At 45.5% G+C, this 24,236-nt stretch overlaps 4 protein-coding genes across 9 annotated transcripts in view; all 4 read right to left on the bottom strand.

The window, feature by feature from the left end:
* Nucleotides 1–1,219: 1,219 nt before the first annotated feature.
* On the bottom strand, nucleotides 1,220–5,006 carry ppib (peptidylprolyl isomerase B (cyclophilin B)). The gene is made up of 5 exons (XM_019873981.1): nucleotides 4,752–5,006; nucleotides 3,311–3,424; nucleotides 2,422–2,515; nucleotides 2,154–2,338; nucleotides 1,220–1,613 (listed from the first exon to the last, which is right to left on the bottom strand). Exons 1-5 carry the CDS (start codon nucleotides 4,884–4,886, stop codon nucleotides 1,491–1,493), a joined length of 651 nt encoding a protein of 216 aa, XP_019729540.1. The 5' UTR covers nucleotides 4,887–5,006; the 3' UTR covers nucleotides 1,220–1,490.
* An 852-nt stretch (nucleotides 5,007–5,858) lies between these two features.
* Nucleotides 5,859–11,513, bottom strand: pdia3 (protein disulfide isomerase family A, member 3). Its single transcript, XM_019873978.1, has 13 exons — nucleotides 11,244–11,513; nucleotides 9,873–9,951; nucleotides 9,664–9,781; nucleotides 9,308–9,415; nucleotides 8,690–8,819; nucleotides 8,479–8,595; nucleotides 8,223–8,348; nucleotides 7,772–7,954; nucleotides 7,556–7,664; nucleotides 7,350–7,478; nucleotides 7,184–7,263; nucleotides 7,011–7,068; nucleotides 5,859–6,448 (listed from the first exon to the last, which is right to left on the bottom strand). Exons 1-13 carry the CDS (start codon nucleotides 11,375–11,377, stop codon nucleotides 6,332–6,334), a joined length of 1,488 nt encoding a protein of 495 aa, XP_019729537.1. The 5' UTR covers nucleotides 11,378–11,513; the 3' UTR covers nucleotides 5,859–6,331.
* A 1,697-nt stretch (nucleotides 11,514–13,210) lies between these two features.
* On the bottom strand, nucleotides 13,211–21,029 carry LOC109518244 (creatine kinase U-type, mitochondrial-like). Its single transcript, XM_019873979.1, has 9 exons — nucleotides 20,740–21,029; nucleotides 17,526–17,724; nucleotides 16,335–16,430; nucleotides 15,626–15,847; nucleotides 15,420–15,505; nucleotides 14,826–14,949; nucleotides 14,576–14,710; nucleotides 14,379–14,504; nucleotides 13,211–14,227 (listed from the first exon to the last, which is right to left on the bottom strand). The coding sequence occupies exons 1-9, from the start codon at nucleotides 20,883–20,885 to the stop codon at nucleotides 14,114–14,116; spliced, it is 1,248 nt and encodes a 415-aa protein (XP_019729538.1). The 5' UTR covers nucleotides 20,886–21,029; the 3' UTR covers nucleotides 13,211–14,113.
* Nucleotides 21,030–22,273: 1,244 nt separating this feature from the next.
* Nucleotides 22,274–24,236, bottom strand: part of ticrr (TopBP1-interacting, checkpoint, and replication regulator) — a 92,370-nt gene continuing 90,407 nt past the window's right edge. For all 6 annotated transcript variants that reach the window (XM_019873885.1, XM_019873883.1, XM_019873889.1 and 3 more), the window contains 2 exons: nucleotides 23,624–23,752; nucleotides 22,274–22,773 (listed from right to left, as the gene is read on the bottom strand). In XM_019873885.1, the coding sequence (XP_019729444.1) occupies nucleotides 22,673–22,773; nucleotides 23,624–23,752 (230 nt within the window). In that variant the 3' untranslated portion in view covers nucleotides 22,274–22,672. The remainder of the gene's footprint in view (nucleotides 22,774–23,623; nucleotides 23,753–24,236) is intronic.

The following is a 24,236-nucleotide window of genomic DNA, read 5'->3' as shown; positions in this document are numbered from 1 at the left end:
AGGTGAACAACAACACCGTTTGGCCGCACAATCCTCCCAATCGCCGCAGTCCAAACAAGAGAGGCTTGAAAGAGTCCCGGGAATTCTTTCCATATTTTTCCCGTCCTGATGACTCACTGGATGCCTGACTGGATCTGGCCAAAACACGGCTGCCGGGAAAGCGCGTGCTCCAGAATGGCTCAAAAGCCATCACAAGAGTTCAGGCCAATAGCAGCGGTTTGGTCCCAATTTAAAAAATGGTTTGCAGGCGCAGATGTTAAAGCGGACCTGATGACCTCATTTGCATGGACACGGCTCATCATTAAGACGCAGCGATATTTGTCGTTTATGAACAAAGATAAAGAATGCATGCTTACGAACATTGTTATCCGTCGATACAAGAAACGGTTTTCGTTTGGTGGGTCACATGAAATGAGGTGGCTTGCTGGGGCCTTGAGGTCGATCGCGTTTGATGTTTGCAATGATTTCAGGGTGCTCTGCTCATGGAATACAAGAGACACACACACACTTTTGGACCGTCGTGGCATTCGAAACAAGCGTCAGTTCAATCCAGTGCACTTCTACTCCACTGTCAACACTGGTTGGACCTCATTTGCCCGTTTACATGAAGCACATGTTCGGCTCCTCTGCCCATCTAACACATGGACTACTAAAAATGAATGTTCCGAAAGCACCGCGCGATGACCGGGCTGGAACGCGCGTCTGCCAAGAGTGTGTTCAAACACGCTGGAAGGGAGCGTCAGGAAGAAGAGACAAAGACGGGAAGGTGTGGCAAACTCTTGAAAAATGAAAACCTCCCCCCCCCACAAACACACACTTCAATTTGGACAAACAAGCACTTGAGTTGCCCAACCTGAAAAGGCACCACAAAAATGTTTACGTGAACTCGAAATGACAATTTCCACCGCTAATGTGGCGCGTTAATGTTGACGAAAGCTGTTGCTGGGCAGAATTAAGACAAATCAAAGCCTCCTGTCAATTCAACAATTGCAGCAAGCCGCAAAGCGGCGAGCACGTTGCAATAATTACGCCTCAATACTGCCTCCTGGTGGCCTCATCTGAGACCCGCCGTAGAAAAGCACTTCATAGGACAGTGGCTCCCCCTAGGTCTTCAAAGACAGAATTACACAACTTCTCGAAACCCCTAACTTGACCACCTTATTTAGAAGAAAAATAAATAAATTGGATTAAAACGTCAAAACAAAAAAATTCTCACGGATTTAACAAAACTTGGAAGCTTTATTTCAAGAAACTCCTTTTTTTTTTTAAACAATTAAAAAAAAAAAAAAAAAAAAAAAGGTTGACCATTGAAGTAGTGCACCTTGGAATGCTTGATGGCGTGGACGTGCCTACAACGCTTGCGGACGACCAGCGGCAGCACTGCTTCGAGGGCCAAAAGAAGCGCCTCCTCCTCCAGGATGGCCACCAGGTGGCTGGCATGATGAAACCCCCTCCAGGCCTTGTGCTGTGGTTCCCCTCCCCCGCTGTTCTTACTCCTTGGCTATGGCAAAGGGCTCGGGCACTTCAATCACGCCGCAGTCGGAGATGACCACATCTTTGAGGGGCCTGTCGCGACCGTCCGTCTTTGTTTCCTCGATCTTCTGCACCACATCCTAAAGAAAACCATTAACAATGACGCACTGGAAAACCGGTTCACATAAAATCCGTCCAAGCACATGCAAAGATTTGCAAAAAAAGCATCTAAACAAAATTCAGTTTCTTTTTCCACGCAGACCTTGTAAGCTGCAGGTCAAAATAAACATCCTCACAACTGTTCATATTGTCGCAGTCAGGTAGAAAGAAAAATGAGATCCAAATATGGTACTTCCACAAATGAATAGCCCGTTTTTGTGAAAAATGTCACGCTTCTGTGCAGACGGAAGTGGTCAGTTACGAAGGTAGCTAAGCGCAGAATGATTTCTGCCTATTAGACTGCTTGGTCAGCTCATTGTTTTATTTATTGCCGCATTGATGGTTCGAGACCTTCGAGAACGAGTTTGGGAAGGCGATGCGACCACAAGCGTCTTTTATGTCGGTCAAATGTGAGCGCCCGGATTCCACCCGACCGTGACAATATCCAATTGTGAATGACAAGATGTTTTCAAAATGAGTTCACAGCAGCGCGTGCGACAACGTCCGACGGAAATGCTCACCATTCCTTCCAATACTTTTCCGAAAACGACGTGCTTGCCGTCCAGCCAGCTGGTCATCACGGTGGTGATGAAGAACTGCGAGCCGTTGGTGTCTTTGCCGGCGTTGGCCATGCTGAGCCAGCCGGGGCCGTGGTGCTTCAGCTTGAAGTTCTCGTCGGCGAAGCGGTCGCCGTAAATGCTCTTGCCTTCGTGGAAGACAATGCGCACGGCTGACTAGCACGCACTATGACTGCCACTGTCGTGAGCGATAGCGGGGGCGGCGTCTTACCTCCGGTTCCGTCTCCCTTGGTGAAGTCTCCTCCCTGGATCATGAAGTTTTGGATGACGCGATGGAATTTGCTGCCCTTGTAGCCGAAGCCTTTCTGCGGGCGTCGACAAAAGGCCGGTCACCAACCGCAAAAACGCAAAACGTTCATCGTGCCGCATAGACCCTAAGCGGTGCAGAGTTTGATTTTTGTGGGTCAATAAAGGTTCGGTCCAAATAAATTCGATTCATGCCTGTGTCGGAATGGCGCGGTCACATTCTCATGTCATCTCAATCGGTGGCTCCAAAGATTTCACACAAAGTACCGCTGAGGAGAGCACTGTGCTTGAATAGATGGAAATAAACTATACTGAAACGATTCCATTAAACTGGATTAACTTCGATTAAGAAATCAGATTTTCCCTGTTACGAAAACTTAATTTGAGCCTCAGAGGGTTAAAAGTGGACCTACCGCGTCCATAAAAAAAAAAAAAAAAAAAAAAAAAAAAAAAAAAAAAAAAAAAAAGATCTTGAAAAGATGGTATATTTGAATGTAAGGAATTCAAATACACTTGAATGTATTCTACAACTGTACTGGATTAAAAAAAGAAGCAGTGAGCATTTCTAACATTTAATTGAGTCATTCTTTCACGTTCATTTTTTTTTTTAACTCTTCTGCAGTAAATAAGTGCCGATATTCATTTTGAGGCTCATCAGCACCTGCTTAGATGTAATCTAATGTCTGATAACAGATTATTTTGGCTCTGGCGCCGCTGCGCCTCCAGCATCGTCCCAGCCAGCGTATCCAAAGCTTGGTTATCAGCCTCATTGACTCCTAATAATTGACCTCCGTGTCGACCCAAAATAACAAAATAAACCAGCCTTTCTCTAATGAAAAAGTGCCACTTTTTACCTCTCCTGTTGCCAAGGCCACAAAGTTGTTCACCGTCTTGGGGACCGTCTTCCCGAACAAGCCGATGACGATCCTTCCGACTTCATCCTCTCCGATTTTCATGTCAAAGTACACCTGCGGCCACAAAGACGTTAACTGTATTTAATTGCGAGGATTATTACAAAGCCTTCACACAAAGACTATTTTCGGGCGAGGACCAAGTTCTCCGACAACATTCCGGGCTGCAGTTACAGTACAATCCCACATGGGCACGGAGCAAATAGATGCCTGTGAATGCTTTTGTACGCTCGCCGTGTGCTACAGCACCATGTTTCAAGTGACATAGTCTTGGAGGTTTATAGGCACGACAACATTAATGTCAAATTTTGGGGGCGGTGTTCAAAGATGCAATGTTTAATTCTTTTTTTGTTTGGGTATCACACACTTCAACAGAATGTGTAGAAGAAATTGTGTCCTGATCGTGACGAAATGGTGACAGTTCATAAAGGGAATAACGAAAACTATGCTGTCAGTCAATGTTGCTCATGACGCAAAAGCGCTTTTCTCAGTCTTGTTTTGTTCTTTGATAGTTCAAGGTGTCACAAAAGCAAAACTATCAATCGAATCACAGCAACTGTTTCGCTTGACATGTTCCTTTTCTCAAAATGCTCGTTTGTCCACTTTCGGGTCAGAAACCCGTGTTTCTGGTCAAATCGACCAATCTTCTACTGTTGATGACTCGTTCATAAAAATAAATGGACGTTTTCTGTTGGTAGGTTCTGTTCTTAAAATTACCACTGGATAATCTGTGGGGTGTCAAAGATCAGTCAAATGGCTGTTTAATGACTGGCAGTGAATAAGTCTAAAGTAAGACGACAAATATTAACGCATTTTTAAAATGTTTTAAAATCATACAACGTCAGCTTCCATTTTAAATTCCGGTTAATGGGACACTAGATAGCCTGTGAGCCCACATCACCACAGCAAGCACGTCACGCCGAGCGTCTCCTCAAAACATTGCAAAAAAATGGTTCCATATTCTGATTGTGGGAGGAGGCAAGATCGGTTTTGCACATTTTTCCAAGTTTCCAGTTGGGCAAAATGACCGTCCAGAGTACTGTACAACAAAAGGTGTCGGACTACTCTATCGCTAGCACCGGCTACCCCGAAATCCTAAAGGTAAACTGCGTCAACGAAATAGAAAATATACAAAGAAATTGTGTGTCAAGTACAATCTTCATAACAAACCACGACGTTTAGCCAGCGGTGGTATTTTTTTTTTTTTACATTAGCATATAGCAAACATCAGACGGTGTCCTACGCCGGAGGCAAGCTAGCTAGCGCGCTCCGGTGAGTATGACGTGGCTTAACAAGCGGTTAGCATTAGCTTTATTAGCATTAGCAATAGCTCTGATGTAGCATTCCACTCCTCTGCGTTTTTGGTGAGACAGCTCGAACTCACCTTGGCGGTTACTTTGGGGCCCTTCTTCTTGTCGTCCGCCGACGAGCCGCTGGGGAAGGCGAGGAAAATGACGGAGCCCACGATGATCGTGGCGGCCAAGATTAACTTCATCCTTCTCTCGCAGCGTCTAACCATCAACGACAAAATAGAGTGGCCGAGAAAGCGACACACAAGCAGGCCTGGTAGCTTTATACTCGGGGAGTGCAGACCGGGGAAGGCGTCAGATATCCGGGGTGGGGACTTGACCACTCCATTTTTTCAAAGCGCACCCAGCGACTCATGGAAGGAGCGACGCGCAACGATCCGATTGGTTAATTTTCCAGCCAATTAGATGCAGACGCGTAAACTGCGTTTTAAAACACTCACTGGGCGGACGGGTCGACTTTACACCGCAGAGGTACCGGGTTCAATTTCAGCCCCGGGCGTGCATACTAGGTTTCCTCCCACATTCCAAAAACACTAGTGCCGAGTGTGAGCGCGGATGGCTGTTCGTCTGTGTGTGCCCTGCGATTGGCTGGCAACCGGTTCAGGTTGTCCCCCGCCTACTGCCCGAAGACGGCTGGGATAGGCTGCAGCACGCGACGCGACCCTGCTGAGGATAAAGCGGTTCAGAAAATGGATGGATAGGTGGATAAAAACTCCCTAAAAATCACTGCAGATTGGTGACGAGTGGTGACCCAAAAAAACAAAACAAAAAAACATTTGGAACACTTAACTCATTCCCTCATGTTTGAGGTTTGGCAGCCGTGGATCCACCTACACGCACATGACATTTTCTATTTTAAATCTTTCCTAATTTTGTACAAATTTGTTAATTTAACACATGCGGAACTTGATTCACCTTTAAAAATTACATGCACATACCCAATAACATTGTTTGGCACATGTCCAGAATTCAGGCATGCCCTCGTTAGTACATTAATCTATTAGTTAAACAAACGAATTAGGCAGTTTATAAATGCATTGATTTCATCGCAAATGTCAATTGTAATGATTCGATTTTCTTTAGTAACCTAACCAATGCTTAACTGTGTAAACTACATTATGCTAACATCTTCAAAACAAACCTCCCTATGGCAGTGTTGGTGCTTCAAATAACTAGTTCAGTTCCGGTTTTGTGGGCCTTTTTATTTTCACAATCCTTCCTAATGTACAAAAACAGACAAGCAAAAAGGCATTCACTGTTGCCGTTACACCCCCCCACCCCACCCCACCCGTGACAACAACAAAAAAACAAGAGGCAGGTGATGTGGAATGATGCATGGCCCAAGTGCATTGTCAGCCGTAGGTGCCGAGTAGACAATGTTTTTTTTTCCTCCTTTTTAAACAAAAAAAAACGTTTTAAAAAAATTTGAAAAAGGGGACCCTCTTCGCTTAAAAGAAACAGCTCCACATAGTCCACAGTATTGTCAGAGGACCCAATCAACTTAGCTTCAGAGCATTTTTTAGTTCACTAAGACAGTGGAATATAATTTACTTCTCTCCCGTTGATTCCTCCTAAACACTTGAGAAAAAAAAAAAAATCTCATCAAGTTACAGCGGGGACATGAAGTTCCCATTCTGGAGACTATTTTTTTTTTTTATAGCTCATCATCGCCCTGCTTCTTCTTCTTCTTCTTGGGCTCCTCCTGCATCACCAAAGGGTTGGACGCTTCCCTCTTCAGGTAGGAGACAAAGTCGCTCACCTCGCGGCCTCCCTGCAACGCCGCAAGACGACAACATTAGCATCAAACGAATTAAGAAATGACGCCTTAGTAGGCGCATTCGCTCAAACTTCTGAAGTGCCACATGTGAACGTGGAATCATTATGTAACATGGGCTCAGGATTGCGTAGGTGCTTGATGCACGGTGTTGACTGCAAGTGCTTTACAGCCGTCAGCAAACGCAGACCCTTGACAGAGGGGGGGTCACGTTTTTCCAAAAGCAGTCAGCCAGGACTAATTTGACGTAGGAATGCCGACTGACGCCACATGAGGGCGCCACATGACTTTTCCTATTGGACAACGCAAAGGCCTGAATAAATCAAGCTCCTTTCCTCAGTTTAAAATGGTTGCTTGGTAAACAGTGATTAAAAACATTTCTCCAGCCAAGTTCCCCAAAATACACAAATGGCTCAAATTTGTAAGTGCCAAATCACGAATGTGCAGGACTTCAAAAAAATAAATAAATAAAAGTGAAAATGTACACATGACGACTTAAATGTTCAAGATCTCTAAAAATGATTGTGCGTATTAGATTAGAGTGTTTGCCAATACTTGCCTCATATTTCTTTGGCTGCATCTTACTGCCGGCTGGTGAAAAGTAGATTGTCGGGAATCTAAGGGAAGAAAGGTTTGAGCATTATTACAACGAGGGGCTCTTCGCTTGAGGGCTGCATTAGGTACGTCATGCAACAAGCTACTTGGTGTTGTGGAATATGACTCTCGACTCACCCGGCGACTTCATAAGGCGACGGCACGTCGTTGGCTGTGGCGTCCATCTTGGCAATGACCACGTTGGGATCGTTGGCAAGCTAAAACGAGAGACGGGGGGGCAATTCAGAATCCTCTGCGAAATCTAATGGATCCAATTTGGGAGTTGAGTTCTGCGGTGCGGCACCTTCTCTCCAAGCTCCGTGTATTTGGGCTCCAGGCTCTTGCAGTGACCGCACCACGGAGCGTAGAACTCGATAAGCACGTCTTTGCTGTCGTCGTTGACGATGGCGTCAAAGTTCTCTGCCACCAAAATCTGTAATAGCACACCGGGCCACAATTTGGTGAGCAGCAATTTTAAAGACGTGTTCGCGCTCGCGAGCGACGGGTCACCTTGACGGGTCCGTCGTTGTTCTCCGGGATGGGCTCCGACTTGAGGTAACGCTTCAGTTTGCCATCAAAGTAGTCCTGCAGGAAGCGCTCGAGAGCTTTTCCGTCACGACTGGTCGGGGGAACAAAAAGACGTCGACGGGAAATCAGCACAACTGAGTAAAATGCGGGACGAGAAAGCCGGAACCCGGACGATATTTTGCCGCGCGTCCGACTTACGTAAACTCCTCAGTCATGACGTATTTGTCTCCAGTGGCAGTGCGGAGGGCCACCAGGGGGAGCTCTCCTTGGGCACCATCCAAGCCAAACTCGGCCAAGTCGTGGCCGAACGACTGCCTGCCGGCCACGGCGAAGCTGAGCTCCTTGCCCTGGTCCAAGAAGCTCTTTGCCACCTTCATCACCCTGCCGACACACGAGGGAGAGCGGCTCAAGTCTCGCAAGCTTCTGCGGTGCTGTCAAGGCAGCTTTGACAGAGTCAAGTGGGGATGAAGAACCGAAAAAGACAATTTCTACATGAGTGCCGGGAACTTAGTCCCGGGGATTCGAGTTCCTAGAAGTCATCTGTGGCACTACGCCGTGATTGTATACTTTAATGCGCTCCAGTTGAAATGAATGGAAACGACCCACGGTGTGATACTTGTCAGGGGGAAAAAAAAACATCTTCCCATACCTATTCCTCCAGTAGTTGGAGCCTTTAGGATTTTTGTCGTAATCCACGTCGTAGTAGGCCACCAGCAGGTCTTTCCCCCTCAGCTGGTCTTTGTTGTCGTCAGTCATGTGTGGGCAGATTCCAAAGCTGAGCGGAGGAGAGACCAGGTGAGAGCCGATCAGTTTGCAGTCATCGTAATGCACGACGGCGCCCGACGTGGATGCTCAGGAAGAAAAAAAAAAAATAATAGTTTCGAGGTTATTCCGCACAAACGTACACACTGTCCTTGATGAACGTCTTGAGCTTGTTTTTGGTGAATTTCTCCTCGCTGAATTTGACCGAGGCATCTTCAAACTTGTTGCTGAGTCTGGGCGGGCGGAACAGGATGACGCCACTGGAGATTCCAAATAAATAAATGCAAACAAAAACGTACTGTTAAGAGATGACTGTTTGGTTCTGATGACCTGCAAAGGAGGCGTGGCACTCACTCTCCGTCCACGCCTTGGCTCTGGAGGAGCGCTTCCAGGCTGGTGTGGGCGAAGCGGTAGTTCTCCCTCAGGTCGCTGGCGGCATTCTGGAATTCGGTGTACGCGGGGCTCTGCTTGTCGGCAAAGAAGCCTGGAGGGAAAACGTCAACAACGGGATGACTTCCAACTTTCATTTTCAGGGCTGCTCGCGATGCAAGCGATAGAATCGGGTTAGAGGCGCAAGCTTTGAGGGGGGTCTTAGTATTTATTGAGGTGGTACTTAATGTAAACTGTTTTGAGACCCACTGCAAAGCACAGCGTCAAACTCGAGGCCTCAGCTACGGATTTTTTTGTGTGTGCGCATCTTGGCAAGACGAATTAAGTGACGCTTCTTGCTACACGCTCCAGTTTGCCTCATCTGGTTTGACAACAGCAGCTTCAGATTTTGAGCCTGATTAACGCGTCCTCGATGCATTTGCTTTTGATAGAAAAGTTGCGCTTTACTCTTTGCTCTACTACTTGCAAATGCTGCTCCTCTTATTTTCTCTTCCACGCCATCCAACTTTACCGCACACGTGTTTCAATTCACTTTTGAGGTTTCCTCCCTCTTCCCTCATCATATTGCTTGTGTCGACTCACCGACTATGCTGGCGTCTTTATCTGCGATGAACTTCTCGAATTCCACTTCAGTGGTGATCTCCACAGAGGCGGGGCCAGCTTGCTTCTTCAGGAAAGTCACAATCCCATCTACAAGAGACCACAAAATTAAATAAATACTGCAAAGTTGTCTGATTGTGGTTAACAGTAGCTGTTTGTCCCAATAAAGGGGGCTGTCAATCAACTACCGCTTCTCTTCCTTTTCACCAACCCTCAAAGTCACTACTGCACTTAAAAAAATAAAAAACAAGAAAATCTCAGCTCTTCAACTAGTCGACTTTCAACGCCACTGCATTGACTCACGTAACTCCTACTGTTAAATCAAAGTATAACTGTACCTGCAGATCGGGGGCCATCGTAGGGTCCAGAGACTTCTCCACCCCTGAAGATCTTTAGGGTGGGGTAGCCGTTGACTCCGTATTTGCTGCAAGTCTTGCTGTGAGCTGTGCAGTCAACCTGGAAGAGGGGAAAAAATGCAATGTTCAACGGATGAGGGCAAGGAGAGTTCAAATACAAGTTGAAAGTTGGTAATTGTCCCGTCGAGTACCTTCGCCAGGGGGACGATGCCTTTCAGACGCGTGGCCGCTGCCTCGTACTCGGGGGCGAGGCGCTTACAATGACCACACCTTAAGGGGACAGAGGAGACATTAGAAACACAAACAAAATGTGTAATCTGCTCTCCGCTTGGTAAATAAGACTGAGGAAAGTGTTTGCTCGGCTGGTAATGTTTATAAATCTTAACAGGACGTTACAATTCACATGAGAGAAATAAAGTCACACGCTGTTGTGCACTGCGCAAAGCCAGATCACTAACATACAGAAGTGCGGATCAAGATTTCGAGGTGCTCGGTGAGGTGGGGTCATGCCTTGCTCAAGGGCACAGTGACGGTTCTCAGTAACCAGACTAGACTCCGATAAATAGTTGCCATTTTTACATTTGTCTGACCGAAACCATGACCCTCTCATTCAAAGTTCAAGTGCTTACAGATGAGCAACGGCTGGTCGTTATTTTTATTCCTTTTTGCTCGTTATTTTTATTCCTTTTTGCGTACCAACGTTCAATACCTCGCTTTGATGTCTTGAACAGTCATATTTGACCATTTGTGTATGAATGTAATTTCTAACATTGCTTAAAAAAACTGCACACTGCATTGTTTTACAACGGAAAGATTCTGAGTCAAATGTCCATGTGAAATTCGTCTTGAAATTAGTATTAACAACGAGTTGGTAGCTGCATGCATTATTTAGCAATGCTTTTTATTGTGTAAAGCCAAACACATTTTAAAAAAAAAGTTTCGCGAGTTGTTTTTTTCTTCTTTGCCGACGTTTTTTTTGGAAAGGCACATTTTGTTTCACTTTGCACAGCGTCGATGTCGTTTCGCTATATGGCATACGTCATAGTTTGTATCAACCAATCAGAGGCAGCCACCCAAACTTCGCCGTCCAATCGGAGCGTTACACTGCGAGAAGGAACGCCTCCAACTTCCTTGTGCATGCTACTAAACGGTGCTTTTAAAGTGCGAAAACGACGTGAAAATTCCCTTTGACTGTCGTTTCGCGTGTCAAAAAAGGAAGCTGCTTGGATTTTTTTTGTAGTTTATCATAAACGAAATGCTTCTCATGGGATTCATGGTTTCGACGCAGTTATATTTTCACATCTTGTTAGCTAGCATGCTAACATTTCATCACGAGCCTATTTTTTAAGACAACAATAACGTATTTCCCAGTAACATGACTGTGAAAAATTATTTCAACTAATAGGTGCGTTTAAACCCACACATTATTCGGAACCACGCACGCTAGACGCTGAGCCAGTTAAGACATTCATGCGAAAAACAAGCTAGCGCACTCGTTTCGCTTACAACCAGTTCTACTCTTTCACTAGGGGAAAATTATCCACGTCGTTACAATGGCTCACCATGGCGCATAAAATTCAACGAGGATGAGCTCGAGGTGCTCAATGCTGCTGTCAAAGTCGTCGTCGGTGAATTCGAGCACGTCGCTGGCTCTGGAGAGCCCGGCGAGCACGGCCAGGAAGATTAGCGTCAGCATCGCACTCGGTGTCGTTTCAAGAAGTCCTCGAAACAGGCTTGCAAACAACACCGCGAAAGGAGTGCGCTGGGGGGAGAAAGACGTCGATGTTCTTGAGCTTGTGGTTTGCTGCGGATCGAAAGAAAAAGACAGAGGAGGCGGGGAAGATACTAAAAGAGGCCTCTGCGCCGCTCCTTATCACACTGTGGCAGCCCGCTATTGGTCGCGTGGATGTCTCGCTCATCGCGTATGAACCAATCAGAGTGCAGCATACCGGCGCTTCGTCTAGAGGCGGCCAATCGGAGCACGACTACTTCGTAAGCCAAAGTCATCATGACGAGAGTTCACTGATTTAGTGGAAGACCTTTAACCAAAGATAAAAGCGCGGTTGCAAACGTGCCGGTTTGTCGGCCATGTTAGGAGGGACAAACTTCCCAACAAAGTCAATGCATCTACGATGAATTTAGTGGTGACTTGCTCAATTCTCAATCGATTTGTATGAGGTTTACTTTTCTGCCAATGCCAGAACGTGTTATCTAGGCAGAATATTTGAAAAAGCGTAATTCATTGCTAACTGAGAAATGGTATTCCCGATTCTCTTGTCGCAATTTTATGACGCATTTTGCTGAACCATCGGACGCCGTTATCCACTCCCCTAGTTTGAAGGCACGCAATTTAAATTGTTTAAATAGTCGACATTTCTACCTGCATTCGGATTTTTAACCCTTTATTTGGAAAACAAGGGGCTTTAAATGCCTGACGATGGATCATTGCGCCACTTGAAGACTAACCCTAAAATAGTTAATTGGAAGAAATTTTCTGTTCCCCTTCCAAAAGTAATGTCTCATAATCCATGCTGTTGTGCAAATTTTCTTTGCAAAATGTAACTGTAGCAGAGGTAACAGTGATTCCTATATGAAGCTGTTTCGAAATGACAACAGTACTGACTTGAAAGTGCAAAACAATCCAGCAGGGGGCGCTCTCTGGATGAGTTGGAAGGATCAGAAGACCGGCTTTTTCATTTTTTTTGGACGGGAAACGTGCTGTCCAATTTTAGCGTTCTTTCATATGATCTTTTTTTGTTGTTTTTTTCGGTAGCACTTAGGAAATGTCATCACATTTCAGAGTGAAATAATGACAATTAGTTTTTTTTTTAATTGCTTCCAAATGTCAAAACGGGACAAAGTTTACAACACCGTACAGTATTTAAATCCATACAATGTGACTTCCATTCTCTTCTGTGCTACGGATGTGATTTCCTTCTTTGCCACCACACAGTCCCTAGTTTCTGTCCTGCCCCTATGAGAGCCCCACAGAAGCGGTTGCCATGGCAACCTGCTGTCTCCGCTATCATAATGTGGAACGAGGAGGGGGGGAAAGATGCTGATGTCATGCTTGTCGTTAAGCTCCTCCAACGCTTCACATCGCTTCGGAAAAAAAAAAAGCAAGACAAAACAAAACACTGGGCACTGTGTTGTCCGCGTCCAGACAAAAAACATGTTGTGCGCCACACAAGTGGAAACAATAGCCAAGAAAAATGACGCAGAGTTTGATGGTTTCAATATTCCTGTAAAGAAAAGAGTATTTTGTTACTCTGAGCTCGGCAGCTACTGGATGTAAACAGGAAGAGGACGTGACAAACATTTGAGCTGACCCTTTTTTGAAATCCCAAATTAAAACCTTACCCAAACCCTAAAATCTATTTCGAAGCAGAGTGACATGGCAAAAAAGCGTGACAAATGACCGGGCCTTGTAAAAGAGGCTCCAGATTGCAGATTGCTTCTTGAACCTTCCCTTGGCGTTTCCTTCAGTCGTTCGCTCCTCATAGTGAAGGAAGACAAAAGGCAGCAGACGTCTTTTCTGCTAAATGGACGATTTGTTTAATAAAAGACACGCGTGTGACATTCAGCGATGAGCAGCTCAAGATCTCGCTTCAAAGGCTCACAGTACAGCGACCGGCTTTTGACATTCAAATACACTTTGAGTGATGAGTAGCATGAGCACCATGTCATGAGTTGGGGTCAGCGCGGGGTGGCATGCAGTGGGCAACGGCGGCAGAACCAAAACAAATCCGCGCCGGATTCAGTGGTCAGAGAGTGTTTGCAGCTGCCATCTTTCACTTTTCGCATGCTGCCGGTGGACTTTTTGGCTTCCACTTATTACATTAAAATGAATACCACTGAAGCCCAGCGCGGTGTTTTCTGTGGCTCCAGAGTGTCGGGAGTAGGGTTGCAAAATTCCAAGTTGGAAAATTTCCCTGGGAATAAACCAAGAATTTAAACATTTCTAGTGGCCGTTTATATTTGTCAGCTGGAATCCAACCCATTCGATATTTGTAAAATTCAGGTTTGTAATGTGATGAACCCATCCCTGTAGATGTCGGCATTGTGTGACTTGGAATAAGAGATCTGCACAGGTTTTGAGAAGAAGATAAAGACTCGGAGGTGGACCCTTTTTCTTGTCACGTCGATTGTATGAGAGACAAAAGGCAAAACGTCTTCTAATGACAAAGAATACAAACACTTACATTTGCGCATATTTCCAACCCTCCAACTTAACTTCCCCGCGGAAAATTTTCACCCCTTTGAGACCCTACTCAGGAGGATTAAATATGATGCTTATATCATAACAGAGGCGGTTGGGGTTATATCGGCTATGAAGGAGAATGAAATGAAACACTGACATTGTTATTTCTTGTCTGTCTGGGGTCCCAGGAGGTCAGCCGTGAGTCGGGAGGGGCGGGCCTCGAGTGGGCTTCTACTTGAACTGCTTGATGGGCGAGGGCACCTTGATGTCCTGGCCTTTCTCCAGTCTCTTCTCGCATTCCACCAGGTAGTTGACGCCGTCCACCACCGTCTGCACCAACTGGACCTGTCAAGTGGCAACGCGGGGGCGTCTGTGAGCCACCCAGCAAAGTTCCAAACATCGTCTGCGGACGAGCGCTGGAGAAAGCTAAAGATGGCGCCCGTTCATCACCGCCCAAATAGTGACGTCACCGTCCATCATAAGTTGAGCGCTCTACCTCGGACTGTCCCAGACGGTCCAGGTTGGAGATGTCAAAGGTTCCCCCCACGGCGGCGGTGTCCACGCCGCCCGTCCCTCTCTTCTGAAGACGCAGATTGTCCAGGATCTTACTGAAGCGAGGGTCCTGGAGGGGGTCCCGGCAAAAAAAATGAGACAAGCCCCAACGGCAAGCATCCTCTCAAGCGCAGCGCTTACCTTGCTCAGCAGGGGCAGTTTGACGTGGACCCCCGCCCGCAGTCCAGTGCCCAGGTTGGAGGGGCAGGTGAGGATGTAACCCAGCCTCTCGTTCCACATGAACTCCCAGCCTCGCTCGTGGATCAGATGCTCCACCTGCGCGGAGAAACCTTTTGAGGTTTTTGTGCCCGTGCGAAGACAAGACACACTCATTGCAATCGCTCTCCCACGCGCACACACACATTGCAGGCAAAGCCAGACTGAGTCGAACCTCCTTGAGGCCTCTGCAGAACCTGTCAAAGACTCGCTTCATGTTGCCTCCCTTCTCCATGGAGATAACCCTGGTGTGATCCTCCTCGTTGACCCAAATCAGGAAAGTCTTGTCGTTGTTGTGCCTGCACAGGAGAAAAATATTCGTTTCATAGCCATTTTAGCAATGCAACGTTTGTGCTGCGTCTGAAACTAACAAAAACAAATACATCCTAGACTACTGCACATGTGTAAACCAGGGTGGTGGTTGCTGTTGCCGTTTCCGAACGAAGCAGCAGAGGTTGCTGTGTCACGCTGAGGTTGGATTAGACTTTTGCGGAAGGCTTGTTTTCGTTGTAGTGAATCTCGTTGCGAGGCAAGAGCAGAGAAAAAGATTTCGTGTAACGGAACAAGGGGACTTTTCGTCGTAGGGGAGCAGAAAAGTGGGAATGGCTTTCATGCATGAACATTTTTTCATACTAGGGGGTATTTTCGCCCATGTAGGTTTCGTTGTAGAGGAGTTTCACTGTAGTAAGGGGAAAGAGATACAGCAGGCCAAGGTAGCCACGGGCTAGCCTAGGGCTAGCCACGAGGTAGACACCTGGTTTTAACTCACCAAATACCACGGGCGTCAGGCCAGTCGCGTGCCATTCCCGCACACGTCAGCAGAGGGGACACCGGCTTGTCAAACAGGAAGTGGTCCTGACGGAAACAAAGGCCCCAAGCATCCACACTTTGACTCGGTCACCCAACGAATTGATTTCAGCGGGCATCCAAAGACCGCCTCCAAGATGCAACGATGCGATTGCGGTCGTTGCTCACATCGATGAGTTGCTGCTGCTCCTGATCCGTCATCTGGCTCAGGCTGTAGTACCTCCCGGCCAGATCGCCCTTGAGGCCGGCGAGGGCGTCCACCACCACGCGCTCCACCTCCCTGCGCTCGGCTCGCGTGCAGGCGGGCGGCAGGCTCAGCCCCCGGATGCTGCGGCCCGTCCTCACCCGGGACGACAGAACGTAGCGCTCGTCAAAGTGGCCCGACTGGAGCTGAAAGTCGGGTGAAAATAGAAACGTGCTTGCAAATCTGATCGGTGAATAGACGACAAACGATGTGCCCAAAACACTTTCATAAATACCTTTCACAGACAATTTCATTTTGTGCAGCAAAGACTCTCCGCAACCTCCGCTAACAACCCAGGCTAAACCTATCCGCGTCTCAAAATGCAAAGCTCGGTCTCTCGGTCGAGATGGACCACCTGAACCTACTTCCACCATTTGACGCCATTTACTTCGTTCCCTATTGGACAGAGCTTGGGTGTCGTGCACGTGTGCTGCATACTGCTTTGTAGTGCATGAAGTGCTGTCACAATAAGTGAAAATGCTTTCATCATCTTCAGGAGGGTCTTTTTTTTTTCCTCACACTCTGGGATTCACTCGCACAAACAGAAGTGGCGGTCGTTGTCACGATAGGCCTCAAAAGCGGGCATAGAAATAAGAATGTGATGTTGAGCTCATGTTGGAGGGTGAGCGGCACCTTGCTGGCGTCCAGGTCGGTGGGGTGCTTCATGGTTTGGGGATCGTAGCCGTTGTGCCTCTCTTTTATGACGGGGTCCAGCAAGTCGGCAAACACCTGCAAACAACAAACAATTTTAATCCCTCATTTTTTTGTTTTGTTGAGTTTTATTTTGTTTTTGCCTGCTGTGAACATTTCTGTGGGCTTTAACACTGGATGCCAAATGCTCAGCCCGGCTGTCACCAGTGAATATTTTTTTTGAAGCGATGATTCTATCGATTATTTTGTCAATCGGTTTATTTAGCTTTTTTTTTTTTGTTCATTTTACTTTGCTGTCAGATGTACGGCAAACATTCTATTCCCGATGATTGATTTAATAACTGATTATTGTTGTTTGATTCTTTGTTTGTAATCCCTCATTTTTTTGTTTTGTTGAGTTTTATTTTGTTTTTGCCTGCTGTGAACATTTCTGTGGGCTTTAACACTGGATGCCAAATGCTCAGCCCGGCTGTCACCAGTGAATATTTTTTTTGAAGCGATGATTCTATCGATTATTTTATCAATCGGTTTGTTTTGCTTTTTTTTGTTCATTTTACTTTGTTGTCAGATGTACGGCAAACATTCTATTCCCGATGATTGTTTTAATAACTGATTATTGTTGTTTGATTATTTGTTTGATTTTTTTTTTTAATTGTTTGAAAACACATTTTTAGTTCGTCTGTTTGTAAATATGCTTTTCATTTTGTGAAGCGCATTGAGTTAGCTTGTGTGTTAAAAAAAAAAAAAAGCTCTCTTGACCAAACCAAATCAATAACAATCGAGCAATATCGCACGGGGGTGTGAGCTGTTTGACTCACCAAGCTTTTTGAGAATGAGAGCTACTTGACGAAGGGCTACTACTTCGTTAAACCACATGAATAATTGCAGTATGACTGCAAATCACAAATATATTTTTTAGACCTGAATAGATAATTTTTTTTTCCCCACAAACTGATTTTGACAAAGTTATTGGTTTGTTCCCTTCACAGGTCAGAAGAAAAGGATCATTGTTTGCATTTTGACGCCTCTCACCGCAACAGGAATTCAGCGCAGCGATCTGAAAAATCGATTGAGGTACGGTATCAAAGCATTTCCACTCCTTTCTTTTCGCCCACAGCTTATGAGCTCATGTTGAGCAAAGAGCGGGCAAGCGTTAGGCAACATGGGGCGGACCTGGTAGGACTCCTCGTCTCCGGCCACCATGCCGACCGTCTTGATGAAGGGGTGCCCGGGGTTGTCCACGCCCGTCTGGATGGCCTGGTCCAGCGTGTAGCCGCTGGGCGTGGCCTTATCGCACAGCTTGGCGTAGATGGCGGGCGTCAGGTGGCTGGCCATGCAGTTGTTGTGTTTGCGCAGGTCGGGGTACTCCGCGCTGCGCAAACAAAAGACAGGAGCCGCGGATTTATCTTTGACGGCGGGACCCGAGCCTCGGTTTGTCACTGGGTTCAGGATTTAGTTGAATAAAATAAACACCTCACCTCCCGTAGTCGGCTCTGTTCATTTTGAGGAAATACGGGACATTATCATCTACTTTCAGTGAGCACACTTCCATGACTGAAGGCCTTTTGGCTTAAATAGAAACGGAGGGACAATCTGCGCATTAACAACTAAATGCTGAACCTCCAGCAATTTTTTTTCTCCAACTTTTAGGAAAATGGGACCTACAATGGCATTTCCTTGTATTTCTTCGAATTGGGACCCCGGCATCCCATTTCATCACGTGGTGCAACATTCACTTGAATAAATGTCTCATCCCAAATGAAATACCGCGACTATATTTGTATTCATATTTTCTCAAATAGAGGATTTTGTGCCTCAGGCTATGACTCGATCCAAGATTCACATTAACCAGCCTTCAGGAAACATTGGACGTTCGCGTCAAATTTCAATTACCGTATGGACTTCCTCAAATAGAGGCCTCCGCGAATAACAGGATACACATTGCAATTAACCAAATAAGCAAATCATATTGGACACATTTGTTCAATGAGAGGCCTTTGCGCCTCAATTAATAACCAAGTGCAAGATCCACATTAACAAATAAACACCTCACCTCCAGTAAATGCCCCCCCCCAACCCCACCCCCAGTGTAAATTATCATCACATCATCACCGAGCTTCAATTACTGTATTCCCTCAAATTGTTCACGCAAGCCTGCACACCCAATTAATCAGCAGGCGCAAGATTCGTAAATCAAATAAATGCCTCACCCCCAGTAAACTGCCGATTCTTTTCCCTCCACGAAAAGTAGGTCACTATCACCTACTTGCAGTTGCTTTCCTCAAATATACGAGCCTGTGCCTCAATTCATCACGTGGTGTAGCATCCAATTGAACGGATAAATGCCTCGCTTTAAATGAATGGCAGCTTCAGTAAAGAAAATAAGACCTCCTTCTTGATACATACAATGGCGGTTTGAAGATTGATTCATTCATTGTGACAATTATTGATGCGGGTATTTTATCGGGCAGTGCAAGGATCGTCTGGAGAAATGTGAAAGCAGCTTTGAATGAGCGGCTTACGGCTCTCCGCCACCGCGAGGGGGTAAGCAGAGCTGATACAGCCGTTCACCTCATATCACGCTTATTCTCGACAGCACGTGTCAAACTCAAGGCCCCGGGGACCGGATGCGGCCCTCCGCGTTATTTTATGGGGCCCACTAAAAAGGCAAATCAAGTGCATTGACGCCATGTTTCTTGCTAAATGGATTTATTATTTGCATTTGAGAAGAGAAAGTCAACTCTACCCGTTCAAAGGGTAATTTCAGACATATTTTACGCCCTTATTGATTTTGTGCGATATTTGCCTAAGTCGATTGATTTCCTAACGTCTTTGGTCTCCAGGTAGCAGGTGTCCTTGGCCCATGTGGTGGCATATGAACGATCCGAAAGGCACATGTAAACTGTGATTGCTCCCCTTTTGGTTTGAGCATCACGACCGCACCATGGAAGGCTCGGATGTGAGTTGTAGAGATAATGCTTGCCTAATCTCTTCCTACGTGCAGCTTTGTAACGCATGCAGACGTGCCCCGGGACGCGCGCACATTTATCAATACGGTGCCAGCCGAAGGTCAGGCCACGGTGATAACGCAGGGGAAGTGATTTCATTTATATTTAGGGAGCTAGACTGCAATAAATAGAATGATACTGCCTAAGTACAGTTCAGTTGTCATGAACTTCTTAGCTGAAACGTTGGCATTTCATTGTTATGAACCGTTTGTTTTGAAACAATGAGTGAGGTACAATTTTTATTTTGACCAGTTGCGATCAGTTCAATGACATGAGAATGAAATGACCCGGATGAATGACATAGTAAACATTCCCAATCAGATCATTATTTTTGTGCAATTTCTTTTTTTTAACATTTTACTAGATTTATGCAACGTGTCAATGTCTTAAAAGTGTTTTTTTTTTTTTAACACTTAAGCCAATTTACAGCCTACTGCAGGAATGGCAAACTCATTTTTGTCAGGCTCCACATCGTCGCTATGGTTTTCCTTTGAGGGCTATTAGGACTGTGAACCCATACAAATGTATTTTATGACTCATATTATCACATATACAATATACAACTAATTAATGGATAACTCGGTTTGCACTCAGAAGCCAGTAAAAAGAAATTGAATCTTTTTTTAGTTATTTTAAAAGGGCAAGTAGTGAAGCAAAATGCTTGCCATATCTCAGTGTCATGAAAAGTGAAGAAAATTTGCAATTTTGGTATTTTAGCAAGTGACATGAAGTCGGTGCAGATGCCTTTGAGGGACACTTAAAATGAGGCAGCAGGCCGAATCTGGCCCCGAAGCCTTGAGTTTGAGTTCAAGAATGATGGTCGGAAATGGATTGATGTACAGAAGCTTAATGAAAGCTAAAAAGCAAAAACATGAGCAAGAGTAGCAACATCATGAAACGTGGTGAAAATGTGGATTAAAATTTCCAATTCATTTCTTCGACAGTAAAAAAAAAAAAAGCAACAACAAACGAATTCAACACGTAAAACAAGCAGCAGAAATGTCTTTTACTCTCAGTAGGCTTTCATCTCTGTATGCTAATGTTAGCCCGCGACTAATTAGGATGGCTAAAAATAGCCTTTCCCAGTCATTTGAAGTCGATTAAGGATTTAGAGTTTGTTAAATGAAAATATACATTTCATTTTCATTTTTTTATATTTAGTATTTAAAAACCTTATTAAAAATGGAAATGCTAATTACAGTTGAAATAGGACACGTCACACCCTGCCTTTTAGCGCCCTTTTCACGTATTCACACATGAGCTGACTTCGAATTGGGAGGAAAAGAATGAAAAAAAAAACCCAAACAAACACCTACTAAGTTATTTATTTATTTATTTTTTAATTTAATAGAGCGAAAGAGGCTCGTCAATGCAGTTACCTGGCGGGGTAGAGCCTGCGCCCGGGTGCTCCTGCGTTGACGTGCTGCCGGTGCAGTAGAAATCCGGCCGTCAGAGAGCCGCCGACCACCGACAGGATCCCCACGTTGCGTTTGGAGGACAGAACCCTGGAGAAGCTGCTGGCCATCTTTCCAATTGACGGGATCGATCAACTTCGAGTTGAGTCGTCAACACACCGACGGACGAGGAGGAGGAGAAGGGACGAAAAGGGCAGGTGGATGTGGTACTGATGGAGCCTGTGAAGGAACGGCGCAAAGTAGGAGAGAAGAAAAACTGATTACGTCAAGCTCGTGGAGGCACGAGAGCGTGACCGGATGTGGGCTTTCAAAAGAAGATGCCCCTTCTTAAGGGACAGCTCTACAGCCTTTTCTTTAATCGCGTGGGTTACAAAATGGGTACGACGTGATAATTGAATTTCTGCGTCAATCAATCGGCAATTCATCAAAAGCAATCGATTCGTGTCGCTTGTACGGAGGCTTACGGTGACGAATGGTCAAAACGGTTTTATTGTGAAGAGTCGTGCTACCGGAAACTTTTTTTCTGATCATCGCGAACTTGACAACAGAAGTACGTGGTGCGAATTGTGAAGGGCATCGGCTGCACATGCTGCAGTAAAGCGTGACGCTTCAAATTCAACATATCGGCTGGATATTCATTTGCGTTAGCGCCCTCTACTAATAATAGTAATCCTTTTAAAGATGCTTACCAGATTTGCATTGTTGCAACGTCCTTACATTCATGACTTACATAATGATTAATGGACAACTGGGTCCAATGTCATGCCTAATAGCATGATTGTCTTTGAAGGAAAAAATATGAAGAGTCCAATGTGCCTCATTTCAACCTTTGTAGAATACCATATCCTGGGTGATTGAGAATCTGGGAAACTGATTTTTTAATTGACATGGTGTTGGCAGTTTCAAAAAGATCTTGCCATTGACGCCATTATGCTTGTAACAATTGGTAAGAAACCAGCAATTTGGAGTTCATGGCAAGCATGTCAGCACAGTCATCAAATGTGTGGATTTGTGCTGCCTCCGGTCACAAGGGTGCTAATAAGGCCAGGCCACTCCTTCCCATTCAGGACGTGAGCTCCTTATCAAGCCATCGGGGCTCGGGATCAAGGTTCAACTTTGTACTTCTACGGGGAGAGAACACGACTACGTGGGCGTGATTAGTTGCAAGCACTACATGAGACTAAATCACTGGCAAGAGACGGTTACACAGAGCAAGTGTTAAAACAAAACAAAAAAACTTGAATGTACACAAACGATCCAAGGAATCTGTACCCAGACCAAAGTCTGTGATTAGGGCTCGGATTTTAAAATGCAGTGTTGCGTAACTTCACTGAAACTTCTCTTCCTGGTGGAGGTGGTGGTGGGGAAACAAGCAATGTATTTTGCTACATCTGTCATTTTACGGTATGTACTGAATCATGTCTGGTGAAAAATAGGACACAAGATAACGAGATGCGCATTTGACAAGCCGATAAGACAAATATTCTCAGCAAACGGGTTGTGAAAACTCGCATTTATTTACAAGAATGTAGAATATTTACATGACCATAAACGCTTCAATCATTCCCTTTGACTTAAAATCTGCTTTGTCATTTGAAAAAAAACAAAACAAAAACAGCAGCAATAAATAAATAAACACGTATACGACACACTGAGACAAAATGAGGTTGAGTAAAATTGTTTCCAGATTTTGAACTTGCTCCAGCAACGACACACCTTTGAAAAATGAACCCAATTGGTCCATGAATACATTTATACATAAATATATAAAAAGGTTCCGAAGAAAACTAAAAGGTGGAGAAAAGGGCCATTCATTCATAGCACGTTGTAGTGTTGGCTTGAAAAATCCTCGAATGGACAAAGGGAGAAGTGTGACGAGTTTGACCTGCGGGCCGCATCAGCGAAGGAGCCTCTTCCTGCTGCCCGAGCGTCGGGTGGGCTGGCTGAAGGCCGAGACGCCCGCGTCTGCTTCCATCCTCCTTTCGACTGTGAATTCGTCTGCAACATCCGACACAGACAACATTCAAGTCCGGTCGTCGAGTGGAGGAGAAAAGCACAATGGCAACAAGCACAACCTTTGTGTTGGCTACTTTAAAAAATAAAATAAAAAAAATCGCATGGGCAGGCCGCCAAGTTGCAGCGCACACTTCGCAGTGTGCCGGGTTCTGTCAGAAAATTTCACGAGTGGCGAGTCTAGGCCACTGGTTATACCAGTGGTGTCCAAACTGTGGCCCCAGGGCCACTTGTGGCCTGTCATCCGTTTTTTCAGCGGCCCGCAACATGACAAAAAACAAACAAACAAACAAAAAAAACCTACAGTTTGTTATTTTTCTTTTTGGTTCTGAATGTGGAGATATACTGCTGATGGTGTAGTGGTGGCCACCCCAAAAAAATCCTCAACTATTTGCCCTAAGAGGTTTAAGTGAGAGACATTCAGCCCCCCACCCCGCCAAGACAAAAGCACAGTATATATAGGACTCACGTACTGTGCTTTACAACAATACTTCACCATATTTCCGGTTACATATGTACTAATGGAGGAAATAGTGAAGCTCGGGGTTTACATTTTCACCAACTTCCCGCAAATTCTGCGGACTTGTGTCGCGCATTGTGATGCAGTGACACCTTTGCTCTTTGCGTTCGAGCCTGCTTTTATTCTGTTAAGTACTGCACCGAAGCGCGTTCGGAAGCGACAGTTTTCTGTCGAAAAAAATCGGCCGATGATTGTTGTGCAACGCAGTTCCAATGTGAACTATGTTCCTTTCGGCTCAAGCGCAGGTAGCAGCGTGTTCACGTCAAGACGCAAGCCTGCCGCTTGACGCTTTGCGTACAACGTAGCAGCTCTTACCTTTCAAGCGAGGCGTTCCCCTGCTTGCGGAAGCGGGCTTTTCCTTGAAGAGCAAGGGAGACTGAGTGAGGGCCAAAATCCCACCGGCTGTGACCGGCTTCCTCACCACTGAGCCTGGAGGTGTGGCTACTGATGAAACAAAACAACAGTCGCTTAGCATTTCTCTTGTTTGATGATTCCACGGACATGATGGATGCCACACAGTGAAGCCCGGGCATTTGCAAAGGCTAGGGACCCAGCTACCAAATCCCCAGAAAATGTTTGTATTTGCCCGTGGCTGCCAGAAGATGGCGGGAGTGTGCACGTTTTCTTCAAAGGGCCACCTACAGGAAAATGCAAGAGCCACTGATTCTTCACCATGAACTTGTTTCACAAGTTGGAAATTGTTTCTTTGCAAATCTAGAAAAACAAAATGGAAAACTTACATACCAACTACTTCTCTTCTCCTGCCTTGCCAGAATCCCGTATTTTACAGATTATCATGTGAACAGCAAATTTTCATCACACATGGCTTCAAATATGCCAAATTGTATTTTTGACACCACTTTGAAAATCTTCATCACTTTTTGTCCGAGCACATCAAGTTTTTGCAAAATCTGCATTTCTTGTTTTT

Source organism: Hippocampus comes, unplaced genomic scaffold, assembly GCF_001891065.2.
Source record: "Hippocampus comes isolate QL1 unplaced genomic scaffold, H_comes_QL1_v1.1 scaffold298, whole genome shotgun sequence".
Lineage (NCBI taxonomy): Eukaryota > Metazoa > Chordata > Actinopteri > Syngnathiformes > Syngnathidae > Hippocampus > Hippocampus comes.
This window is presented reverse-complemented; position numbering and strand designations above follow the sequence as displayed.

Bases quoted from the DNA above. Each gene is read 5' to 3' on its own strand.
- pdia3 (XM_019873978.1), bottom strand. From the start codon at position 11,377: ATGCTGACGCTAATCTTCCTGGCCGTGCTCGCCGGGCTCTCCAGAGCC. The intron at 9,952-11,243 runs GTGAGCCATTGT...TGTCCCCTTAAG, and splicing joins GTTGAATTTTATGCGCCATG to GTGTGGTCATTGTAAGCGCC. The intron at 9,782-9,872 runs GTACTCGACGGG...CCCCTCTTCCAG, and splicing joins GCATCGTCCCCCTGGCGAAG to GTTGACTGCACAGCTCACAG.
- LOC109518244 (XM_019873979.1), bottom strand. From the start codon at position 20,885: ATGGCCAGCAGCTTCTCCAGGGTTCTGTCCTCCAAACGCAACGTGGGG. The intron at 15,506-15,625 runs GTGAGCAACGAC...TGTTTCCGTCAG, and splicing joins AGCAGCAGCAACTCATCGAT to GACCACTTCCTGTTTGACAA. The intron at 14,711-14,825 runs GTTCGACTCAGT...TTCTCCGCGCAG, and splicing joins TCTGCAGAGGCCTCAAGGAG to GTGGAGCATCTGATCCACGA.
- ppib (XM_019873981.1), bottom strand. From the start codon at position 4,886: ATGGTTAGACGCTGCGAGAGAAGGATGAAGTTAATCTTGGCCGCCACG. The intron at 2,516-3,310 runs GTAAAAAGTGGC...CGACGCCCGCAG, and splicing joins TGGCCTTGGCAACAGGAGAG to AAAGGCTTCGGCTACAAGGG. The intron at 2,339-2,421 runs GTAAGACGCCGC...TCTTCCACGAAG, and splicing joins CAAGGGAGACGGAACCGGAG to GCAAGAGCATTTACGGCGAC.